At 64.9% G+C, this 11,757-nt stretch overlaps 1 protein-coding gene across 3 annotated transcripts in view; it reads right to left on the reverse strand.

The window, feature by feature from the left end:
* The window catches only part of LMX1B (LIM homeobox transcription factor 1 beta), a 71,478-nt gene extending 60,448 nt beyond the window's left edge, over positions 1-11,030 (reverse strand). For all 3 annotated transcript variants that reach the window (XM_062206896.1, XM_062206895.1, XM_062206894.1), the window contains exons 1-2: positions 10,891-11,030; positions 9,942-10,128 (exon numbers count right to left, since the gene is read on the reverse strand). In XM_062206896.1, the coding sequence (XP_062062880.1) occupies positions 9,942-10,128; positions 10,891-11,029 (326 nt within the window). In that variant the 5' untranslated portion in view covers position 11,030. The remainder of the gene's footprint in view (positions 1-9,941; positions 10,129-10,890) is intronic.
* Positions 11,031-11,757: the final 727 nt, after the last annotated feature.

The raw sequence follows: 11,757 nt of genomic DNA on the forward strand, positions 1-11,757 counted from the left end.
TAGGAAGCTGAAGTTCTCCTTTCCTGCCCGGTGCCCTCTCCAAGGCTGCTCTGGGCAGACTGGGGCGGAGGAGGGGCGGTGCCAGGCTCCTCCAGAACCGGTCGGGGTCCGGCGGACCGGCTGCAGGAGGCACCCTGTGTCACCGAGGCCGTGGACTGCGTGCCCGGGGTAGCAGCCTTCCCGGAAGACCCCGGGCTCTTCCCTGTCCCCAGCAGAGGAGCCAGGGCCGCCGGGCGGACTCTGCCGGCCCAGGGTGCGGCCGGCCCGGCTGATAGGAACCATCTGCGTTGTCTTAGGCCGCCCCTCTGCCCACTGTCCCTCTGAACTCGGCCGGTTCCCGCGGGCCGTTTGATGCTCACGGGGTCACAGACCCCCGCACACAAATCACCGCCGCAGGGCTGGGGGTGGGGTGGAGGCGCTGAAACCTAATCTGCAACGTTTGCCGGCCCGGCCGCTCCTTCCCGCTCTCCTCGAGGGACCCCCCCCTTCCCAAACAAGGCTTATTTTTCTTGCCAAAAAAACAAAGTTGGTATCAAGTGTTTGGAGGGAGAAAGTCTCTCCCCCGCCCTCAGCCTCGGCTTAGGAGGAAGGGCTGGGGTTTGTCGGCTGAGCTGGGGACGGCAGAGGGGGCTCGGGCAGGGGCTGGCGGGAGGTGAGCCTGGGACTCGCGGGTCCTAATGGCTCTGCCCTGTCGTCCTGGTCATCCCTGCCTGGATCAGGCTCCCTCGATCGCAGCTGCACTGTGATGGAAGCATCACTTCCTGCTCCTTCTACCTCTCCATAAAACAGCCCTTGCTTGTCGCTTTTACGAGGTGACACGGTGCTCTCAGGCCGAGCCTCCCCTGGGCTCAGGGCAGGAGACCTCGTGCAGCCAGCCGTCCCGAGCACAGCCAGGGCCCACGGGCTCCCCGGAGCACAGCCTAGGCTCTTTTAAAGCCGACCGTGGAGCCAGGCAGATCAGAGACAGTTCCCCCGGAGTCCTTCCTCCGGCTCAGGCTGCCACCCAGTGCCCCCAGAGGGTGCTAATTAAAGCCCCAGGACCCGAGGGCTTCCTCTGCTGGGTGTTGGTTTTGCTTTTGGTTTTTGACCCGAAGCCGGGTGCTGCCCCTGGGACACCCGCAGCTCCCCCACTGCGCACAGAGGCGGCTGCCGGCAGCTAAGGTCCGCACACCCGTGCCGACGCCAGGGCTGGACTTCCAGCCGCGCCAGCAGCAGCCCAGCCTCGGGCAGGGTGGCGACAACGTGCAAAGGGACGGTCTTCGGGACGGTGGGACGGCGGCGGCCACAGCGAGAAGAAAGGCGCCAAGGCCAGCGAGGAGCGGGTTTCCGCGGGGGTCGAACAAAGGAATTCGCCCTCTGAAGAAAGGGGCCGGGTGCTTGGGAAGGGCCGGATCGCTGGGGCTGTGACACCCGTCCCAGGGAGCCAACGAAATCTGCCCCGGGGAGGAGCCCAGCCTGGCATCCCCAGCCGCCTCCCTCTCCGCCAGAATCCCGCTTTCACGGGGTGGGGGTGGGGTGGCGGGCGTGCTCCCGGTGCACTACCTTTTCCGGGGAGAGGAAGACCCAGCCGGGCCCGCCCTCCCCACTGGCGGAGGCCAAACCAGCCCTCCCCAACTCGGGTCTGCTCTGCTCCTTGCCCCCATTTTCCAGGCACTGCCAACTGAGGCTTGGGCAAAGCCACCTCCCCTCCTGCAAGGCCAGGCCGGCTCCAAACGAAAGGGGCCCCCTCCTTCCGCCGCCGCCCTCGGCAGGGGTGGAGGGGACACGGTTGTAAGGTGCTCCGCTCCTTTTCTGTGCTTGACATGAATAAGGGGATTAGGCCGGCAAGTTTCCGTCGTTCACCGGCGGGACAAAGGGCCCCGCGGTTCGAGCGGCGCGGCCGCTGATTAAACGACAGAGCCCTGTCACTCAGCACCATCCTAGGTACTTGTGTCCGTGACATAATCTTATTAGAAGATAAAACCGGCGAAATCCTTTTCATAATGAAAAGTTACATTTAATGGCCGGACTCGCCCCCCACTCGCTCTGCGGACCCGGCCCGCCTTCCCCCGTTGCTGTTGGATATGGCTCGGCTGTAATTGGCATTTAAAGCACCAAGTCCGGGGGAAAAACGGGGTTTAGGGTTTTTGTAATCCCCCTAAACTGTCTTTGTTCGAAATCTCCACAGATACAAGTCTGTTAAGAGTAAATATTTGTGGATTGATACAACCACATTTCCCCCCAGCAAACCCAATCTGGAAAAAAAAGAAGAAAAAAAAAAAAAAAACCACCGCGCCCGCCGGCCCGCCCGCAGCCCCCGGCCGGGACGCACGAGGGAGGGCGGGGGCTGGGGTCTCCGGAGCCGGCGCGGGGCTCGGCTCTGCGGCCGCGGCGCCGCCACCTCCGCGCACCTCGAAGGCCCGGTTCTCTCCTCTATAAACCGATCTCTCGGGCCTGCCGGAGGGGGTCGGCGGCAGGGCTCGGGGAGGGGCGAGGGCCTCGCTCCACCCGGCACGGAGACGCTCGATCGCCCCCGCCAGCCCGGGGCCGCGGGAGCCGCTCCCTCTGCGCCCCGAAAGGAGTCCGGAGGCTGCTGCGGGGCCCCGGGCTCCCGGCTCCAGCCCAGCCCGGCCCGGGATCGGATTCCTTCATAAATCAGCGGCTGGGTGAAAAGGGCTGCGCTTTAGAAAGGGCAGGACCGTGTGCGCGTATTAGAGCGCGCGGTTCCCAAATCCGGGCTAAACCCCTGGTGACACCGAAATTCATCAACCGCCACCCGCGCCCGCTCACGGTGCGGCCCGCGCCCGGGAACGGAGGCCGCGGAGCAGGCACGGCCGAGGGCCGGGAGCGGGTGGAGGCCGCTGGAGCCGCCCCGCCCGCGCGCCAAGGCGGGCACGGCGCTCATCCTAACCCCTTCGTCCTGAGGCCAGGGGGCGTTCCGTGCGGGAGCGCACTGAGGGCTCCAGGCTGGGCGCCCTAGGGAAGCTCACGACTGTCCGGAGCCAGCACCCCGGGGCTTCTCGAAGGCCCATGGGCTCCCGCCAAGCTTCAGAAGTTACCGAGTTAGGGGGGCGGGGGAGTCAGCTCCGCAGTAGCCCTGGGGCGGGGGAAGCTGTTTAACGGCCCCAGCCTCAGTTTCCCAGCGCAACAATGCCAGTGACCTCCGCGGGCCCCAACGGGCGCCCATGCGCGTTTCTCCCAGATGCACCAGGGTGGCCCCTGGGCGGCACTGCCCATGCTCCACGCACTGCTGGGACAATGGCACCACCTTGCCTCGGTGGCCGCTGGGCCCCTGCACAGCCCGACTCTGCCTTCGGGTTCCCTTCTCCAGGGAAAAACGGAAAACAGGGGCCCTAAAGCCGGGTGCAGAGCAGAAGGGTGGCCCAGGCTTGTTGGGGAGGCTGCACTTGTGGAGCCTCCCACCCACGCAGGGCAGACAGGGCTGCTGGCTGTTCACTTCCCCGCAGGAAGGAAGAAAACATCCACAGGGGGTCGGGTTTGTCCTCTGGAGTCCTCAGAGCAGCAACACTGGAATTATCACCCCCATTTCACAGAAGGGGAAAGTGAGGCTGGGGAGAGCCATCAGCCCTCCCCTAAAGGCACACTAGGAGACCGACAGGCTCTCCGCTCCCCATCCATAAAGGCCAACGACCTTGCTCTTTCTTTGAGAAAACGTGCCTTGCCCAGGGCCCCTCCGTCTGGAGGACATGGCGGGGGTACTTGGTCCTCTTCACCTCCGCAAGCTTGGACCGCCCCACCCCCAGCAGCCCTGTAAGTAGACTACGGGAGGCGGGCATCCCGCGACTAGAGCCTCCTTGCCCCGCGGAAAGCAGGAGGCGGAGAGCGAGCAGCAGTCACACCCAGCTCGTCCCAAGCCGGCACTGCTGCTGTAGTCGCTGGCAGCATCCCGCAGGGCACCCGCGGGGGGGGGGGGTACCCCCTTGCAGCCCCCTGTGCAGGCATGCCCAGTTCCTCCTCCTCCATCCACCCGCAGCTCTGTGGCCCCGCTCACTCCTGCCAGCCCTAGTGGGCACCTCTGTTGCTCCGAGCAGCCATGGGAACTTCCACCTCCCCCCACCCCACTCCCCAAACCCTGCGGGAAGCCGGGAAGCACACAGCTTTGTTTCTCCTGGAACCAGACTGTAGGAACTGGGTTTCTCCTTTGCAGTACTCCCCGCAGCTCCCAGCCAGGTGCTCTGCCATCAGCCTGCCCGCACACTGCACACTTGTCCGGGGACTCCTCCAAGCCGGGCTCCCAGCTGAGACAAAGCCCCGCTTTCCAACTGTGCCTGCACATCCCCAGACCCCTGCCTCCTTTCAGGGCCAGAATGGATCCATCGAGAGTGCCCAGGGAGTAACAAAGGAAGGGCCGAAATGCATCTGTACCGGCCGGGCAGGCAAAGGTAGGGGCATCCAGGAAGTGCTGTCAGCCAGGCCTGAAACCCAAGAAAGCTGCCACTCGGAGCACAGTGGCCCCTTATGCCCCAGCGCTCCACACCGCAGCAGTAGTTAAAGCAAACACCGGCCCTTCACTGCCCTGTCAGTTACACCTTCCCCCCAAATTACACAAACTTTGAAACATTTTTCTGGGAGAAGATGGATGCTTCAGGAGACTTGAGGTCAGGGCTGGGCTGTTTAAAGTATATTATTAACAAATAAACATTTACTACAAAAAAAAAAAAAAAGAGGGCAGAGAGAGAGAGAGAGAGAAAAACCCTATAGGCCACCGGGGAACCAAATCGTGTTGCTTTTGGCATCAAATGACAGGAGACATTTATGACATGAATGGGGAGCACCAGCCGGCCACTCCGCTTCCTCAGCCTTCCTGAACCAACTTCTTCAAATACGGGTCCGCCTTCACCCCGCCCTCCCCCGCAGCCGCCTCCCCACTTCAGACTGCAGCGGCCACGAATGTCTGTAATTTTGGTTTTGCTCTTTGCTGCCATCAGCACAGAATCTCGGCTTGGAGAGGGCTGCAGGAACTTCCGGCTGGGTCATCCAGAAAGCCTCGGGCTCGGGGCCGCTGGCACCGGCGTGACTGACAGGGCACACGCAGCGGCCTGGGTGAGCGGACCATCCCTCCCTTGCTCCCGCCCCCGAGCCCAGGCCTGCCGGTGGTGTCCAGCAAATTGGAAGTTATAACTCATGTCACTGAGAGCATCCTCCTTCCTTCTCCCTAACTAGTGCCAAAGCACGGCTGCTCCCCCCACCCCAAACACCTACACAGCCACAGGACAAGAGGCGGCTCTTTGGCCAAGCACTTCCAGCCCACCACTGGCAAAACCTCACCAGGCCACGGAGGCTGAGCCGGAGGGCCCTCCACCCGACGTCCTGGAATGGTTTCTTTTTAAACCTCATCTTTCTCCGAGCTGTGCAGACCCCAGGATCTCCCCGCCCCACTCACACGCCCTCTTCCTAAACCCACTGGCAGCCACAGATGTGTCCGTTGAGTTCTATCTTCTGTCATTCGAATCACGAAAACCAGCACGCACGGTGCTTCAAATATGAAATTGTATTACTGAGAATGGTTTTTTCCAAGCCATCCGGAGACCTCGGCCACACCGACGGCTTCCCTGCATAACACGGCTGCCCCGTACCTGCGCTTCAACAAAGCGCACTTGGCACCTCCGCCTTCCCGCCTTCCCGCACGGTCAGAAGTTCCCCCACCTCTCCCGAGGTGCGGGAGGGGATGACGGATCCCTAGGAGACTGGAACATTCACTAAGACTCCACCAGGTGCGCCGAGGGATACCATCACCCCCCAAGTTGGCCGAAGGTGAACCGGGGCTCCGAACGGAAGCCTCTTGGCTGAGATCACACGGGGGCAGGGAGGTGAACCCAGGTCTGGCTCAGGGTCTGACGTGCTTTTCACAGCCAAGGCAAGCAGGACCCTGCCCATGTCCAGCTCAGGCAAAGCAAAGGCCCTCATAGCCCTTGTCCTGCCTGGCGTGGAGCGGGCGTGTGGCAAGGCAAGCCCAGCAGGCCAGCTGTTCCTCAGGACAGGACCTGTTGGCAGTCTGGTGCGTGCCCGGGGAGACCAGGTCTTCCCTGCCACGCTGAGGGTGGTAACAGTCACAGCAATGATTTCCAGAGCATTAACAACACGCCAGGCAGGGTGCCAGGTCCTCTGGGGTACCTTACTGGGAGCCCTTGTAAGAGCGCTTCCCCCAGGTGGACAGGTCCTCCTTGTAGAGAAGAGAATCAGGTGGATACCAGGGCTCTGATGCACCGGGCGGGGGGGGGGGGGGTCGGTGGGGGGAGGGCTGAGAGCCACCAATCACACTCCCTCGGAGACCTCCACAGCTTGCTTCCCTGACTTGAGAATAATCCGGGAAACAAATAAGGTCACAGCAGCCCCAGGCCTGGGGGAGGCAGGGCGAGCCAGGAGTAGGAGAACCACGTTCGCTCAGCAGCAGGGTCGGCCTGCGTGTGTCAGGTGCGGGGGGGGGGGGGGGTTGCCCGGGAGGCGCCCTCTGAGGGGTCCAGGACTCTCCGGAGCCGGGCTGGCAGCGCGAGCCCTAGAGCTCCCAGGGCAGGTACCCCGGGAGGCAAAGTCCTGGTTCCTCCTCCGAGGCAGACGGGGTTTCCAGGACGGGCCCTCTCCCCGGGGCTGTGGCAGGGGCACCAGTGGGGAGCTGTGCAGGCTGGGGCGCTCGCTGGGGAAAGGGAGACAGCTGGTAGGTGGCACCCTGCCGCCAGGCCCGTGGGAGGCCTTCCCTGCTGGCAGGGGAAGGCTGGGAGCTGGCTCTGCTCCCTCCTGGGCCACGGTGCTGCGGGAGAGGAGGCCCTTCCCGGTGTAAACACTTCTAAGGAAAGGAATGTGCCGGGAAGCGCACCGCAGCCAGCTGGGGGAAATTTAAAAAAAAAAAAAAAAATCACCCCGGGGACTCAGAGGGCTTTTTGTGAAGGTTGATCAAAGCCTGGCTGTCCCCTTCCAGCCGAGACGGGCGCATCCTACCTGGGCAGGGCCGCCCGGGGAGTTCGGGGCAGCCTTCCCGAGCCTGGGACGCCGAGGTGGCAGCACGGCCCCGGCAGCCACCCCGCGTCTGGCGACGCACAAAGGCTGTGGCTCGCACACCAGCGCGGCTCGGTCGCCAGACCTCGGAGCTGTCTTACAAGTGATTAGACTCCATTTTGTGACAGATTTTTGGACTCTCCCCCTTTCCAGAGCCTCCTCCAGGAATTGGCCACCTCCACAGGATAGAAACCCTTTCCAGACGAGCGGCAGACCGGCGAGGAGGGAGCGTTACATAATTCTCTCGGGCCAAACCGCCAAGGGGGAAAAAAATAGTGCGAGGGGGGCATGTTGGCATTTTTTGTTTGTTTGTTAATAATTAAAAAAAAAAAAAAGTTCTCCAGCGGACGGCAGGAAGCGGCGTCCGTGCTTTTGCGCTTGCCCTCGGCTTCCGAGCAGGCACTCTGACTGCACGGGGGCCGAGTCCCAGCCAGGAGCAGAAGAGCCGTGGCCCGCGCTCGGCTCTGCTCGGCCAGCACGCCCCGCTGGGCTTCGGCGGGTGCTACAAATCACCCCCGTGGTGCGTAAAGTAACTCTGCACGTCTGGGCGCCCGGGGTCTTGGAGAACAAATCGAAAGGAGGAGGAGACGCTCGCTAAAAATGGCAACCTCTGTGCAAGGACCGAAGCCGGCCGCTCCTCTGCGGCCGAGGGCACCGTCTTCAAAAGTTATGGGGGGGGGGTGTTAATTTCCCAATAGCGCTGACGCAGAGGCTCGGCCAGATCGAGAAGGCACGTTTCCGCGCCCGCTTGCCTGGATTCCCGTCTGAAAAGCATTTGCGAGCAGATGAAATAAATATGCATTTGCGCTTCACAAAGGAAAAAAGGGATTTGTGAATAAAAAGATATTTTCATTGTGCAGAGAGAGCACTGCTTCCCAAAGAGGTCCCGCCTGCTCTTTGCCTCGCTCTCCCCGGGAAACGCTGATTCGAGACCCGCGGGGTATTTGTCCCGGGATTGTCTTGATAACAACCCACCCCGCCCCCCGCCCCCTGCCCCCAGCACAGCCTCGAGGCCCGCCTGGTGCAGATACCTAATTGGCATTATTGGAAGAAAGAGGGGACGGGGGAGGAGGAGGCGGCGACTGTGGGCTGAGAGAATGCTGCCCCCCAAGAGGCTCCAGCCCGGCTGGACCCAGACTGGGACACCCTGACTGGACGGGAGGCAGCGGGCTCCCGCGCGACCTTCCCCTTTCCTTTTTAAAACAAATACACTCTGGACAACACAGTGGAAAACGTTTTGTTTTGTGAAACGAGGGGGTTAGCCGCTCATCTCCAAGGCGACATCCGGCTGAAATGTGGGGACTTGAGGGTTCTGGGCCTGGAGAACCAGGGGCCGCCCTTCCCTCTTTTAAAGAGGGGCTCTGTAAGATGACGGATACGGTGGACGAGGTCAAAGAGTCTTTCCAACACGCTTAAAATTTTTTTTTTCTTAATCACACAGACCACTCGGGAGCCCATTTCTAGTTTCCCAGGCTTCCCGCCCCCACGTGTTGAGTCCTTGAGGCCGGTGAGCGACACTGCCAGACCGAGCTCAGCTCCAGGAAGCCAGGGGCACAGGGCGTGGGTGGGTTGGAGGCTGGTGCACCTCAGGGAGCTGCTCCCTGGACTGGCCCAAAGCCCCCAAACACTTTTGCCCCCCAAAACCGGCATCCCCCATGTTTCACGTCCCGCTTCAGCTGATGGGTCCAGCGTGCAGCATGAGCCCAGGGTGCCTAAGCCCGGGGTGCTCCACACGCAGCGGGCGGCCTCAGCTACGCTCTGGGGTCAGCAGGAGAGCTGACCCATGGAACCGACCCCCAATTCCTTACCCGCAGAGCCCCCAGCCAGCAGGAAGAACAAGGCGCAAAAAGCAGCTCCTGTCTGCTCCCCAGCCCGGGAGGGCAGGACCAGAGTCTTTAGGGATAGAACCCGAAGCCCCTTCCAGGGCTCTGGCCTGCAGCCCCCCGACCTCCAGGCCCCAGAGAAGCAGTCAGGTCTCAGACTTGCGATCTCTGGGCAGAGCAGGTACATCTCTGGGCAGAGCAGGTACGCTGCACTCACCCCTAGGCACCAGCAAAACCCAGCCTCTCCCCAAAGCTTGGGCACACACAGTTCTCGCAGTCACCTGAGCAGCTTCCCCACGCTGCAGCCCCAACCACGCCTGCTTTCTGGGCACCCCCAAAAGGTTCTCCCAGCCACCCCCCCCCCCCTTGTCTGCAGCACCACTCCCAGAATCCCTGCAACCCTGCCCGGCTGCCGCCTCACACCGCCAGGCACACGACCTAGCAGGTCAAAACAAAAGGCCTGCGCCTACTCTCATCTGTCCCGGGCGCCCGAGCCACACAAAACCATCACCACAGCTAAAGACAAAAGTCAGCACGCAGGGATCAACTCATGGGCTCGCCCAGCAGGCAGTAAAAAAGGAGGCCTCCGGTGGAGGGAAATGCAGACCACTCCCTACTCCGAGTGCGAGTCTGGCCATCTCCAGAGATGCTCCTCCCGCTTGGAACGGTCTCAGGGAAGGAGACACCCCTTTCTCTCCACCAGGGACAGCATGCAGCAGGCGGCCCGCTGGGGTGGGGGCTCCCCTGCTGCCTGGGCTCCTCAGAGCCCTGCACTGCCCCTTCGCCCCAGGGGTACCTGGGCTGGAGAGGTGCAAACGCCCCGCCTGGCTCCCTACAGCACCAGTTTCCTTTAGAAGTCAATTCGTGGTCCCCAAGTCAGGCCTCAGCGAGACCGAGGCACCCTGTCGGCCCACGGCTTTGACTCGCTGACTCGCACCCCAACTCAGGGCGCAGCGCCGGTTTCCGGGACAACAGATGGCACGGAGCGGCCACCGACCAGGACGCCACAGCCGGAGTGGAGCTGCCCGCACGGCCCTGGGAGCGGCCCCTGCCCGACAGGGGGCCGGCCCGGGCTGCAGGACCGAGCGGCGGCGGCGGGGAAGGGGGAGGACGAGAGGCGCTTACTGTTGGTAGTCTTGTTTGCAGTAGAGTTTCCGATCCCGGAAGTAGCAGCTGGTGGTGAGGGCTTGCTGACACGCCGCGCACTGCAGACACTCCTCGTGCCAGGAGGACTCGTTCACTCTCATCAGGAAGCGGTCGGAGATGGGCCGCTGGCAGCCCTCGCACACGGCGGGATGCGGGCAGTCCGAGCCTGCAGCGCACAGGGCGACAGCCCGGTCGTCAGCGCCGCGCGGGCCAGCCCCGGCGTCCCGGGCGCGCGGCGCCCGAAGTCGCCGGCCCCCGTGGGCGAGGGCGGCCCGGGAGCGCCGGCCGCCTCGCCAGGGGCCGGACAGCCCGGGCCAGTTCGTCCCCGCGCGCGCGGGCTCCGGCGCCGAGAGGCTGCGGCCTCGGGTGCTGGCCGGCCGCTGCGCTCTCCGCTTCTCCCGGGAGCCGGCGCTGGGCGTTCATGGAAATGGCCAGGAGCCCGGCTGGGGACCCAGGCAGACGGGCGGAGGTTGCGGCGCTCGCTGGCTGACACGCCCCACGGCCCCGGTCGCGGTCCTCCGTGCCCTCATCGCCCCCGACCCGGCGGTGTGGGCAGCCCGCGGGACATTTTCCTGCCAGCGGCTTCCCCTCCCCAGGTGCCCTGGCACCTTTCCGAGGCTCGCCCAGGTGGCCGCTTGGTCCCCCATCGCCCCTGCCAGCTGCCTCCTTCCCCCGCCAGGAGCGGTCACTCTAGACCGGGGGCCCGCAGAGGATGGCAGGCGGCGGCTCTAACTGTTCTGACCCCTCGCCTGCGGGCGGGTGTCCCTGCACACCTGCACTCCCCCCAGGATGCCTGTCCGGGCGGTCACTCCAGGAATCCCGCCTCTGCGCCCCTACTCCGGGCCCTCCAGCAAAAACCCATTTCCTTTATCTGCCAACGCCTGTGCCCCCTGCCCGTCACCCTCGGGGCTCCCGACCCCGCACTCACCCAGCAGCACCCCCAGAGTGGCAGGTCCGGGGCGCAGCGCGTGTTCTTCCATCTTGATGCCGTCAAGCATCTTGGCGCAGTCCGTCTGCCCGCGAGGGAAGCACCTCTCCAGCGACTCGGGACCTGTTGCTATATCCATGGGACGCGGGGCGCGCTGCGGACCACGCCGGCCGGGCTGCTCCCTCGCCCGCCGCCCGCCGCGGCCCTGGAGCCGGCAAGGCACGGCCCCCGCGGGGCTGGGGCCGGGGCCGGGGCCGGGGCTGGGGCTGGGGCCGCCCGCTGCCCCCGGCGAGCGTGCAGCGGCGGCGCGCTGGCCCCGGGCCCCGGCGGCGGGCGGGCCGGGGCAGCTGCACCCGCGCCGCGCTCTGCGGGCACTCGCAGCCACGCGCGGCTCCTCTGTCACCTGCCTGTTAGCGCCGGAGCCCGGCGGCGGCGCGGATCGAGCCGCGGGAGGAGGCGGCGGCCGCGGCGGTGGCGGCGGCGGTGGCGGCGCGGGCGGGGGAGGGGCGGGCGCGGGGGCGGCCCCGCGGGCTGGGGGGGCGCGGGCGGCGCAGCGGGGTCCCGGGCGGGGCGCAGCGGGCCGCGGGCTGCGGGAGCGCTCCCCGCGCTACTCCAGTGCCATGGTGCGCCCGCCGGGCCGCTCGGTTTAGAGCTGGGGCTGGCGGCGGAGGGATACCCCGGCCGGGGCCGCCTCACCCTCCCAAACTTCCTGACATTTGAACTCATTGGCGCGCCTCGTATCCCTGCGCCGGGACGCGCCGGCCGCCCCACGTCAAATAGTGCCGCGCCGCCCCCCACCCCCCCCAGCCCGCGCCCGGCCCCGCGCGCCCCGGGCCTGCGCCCCGCGCCGCGCCCGGCCCCGCGAGC

This window comes from Lepus europaeus, chromosome 12 (assembly GCF_033115175.1).
Source record: "Lepus europaeus isolate LE1 chromosome 12, mLepTim1.pri, whole genome shotgun sequence".
In the NCBI taxonomy this organism is placed as follows: domain Eukaryota; kingdom Metazoa; phylum Chordata; class Mammalia; order Lagomorpha; family Leporidae; genus Lepus; species Lepus europaeus.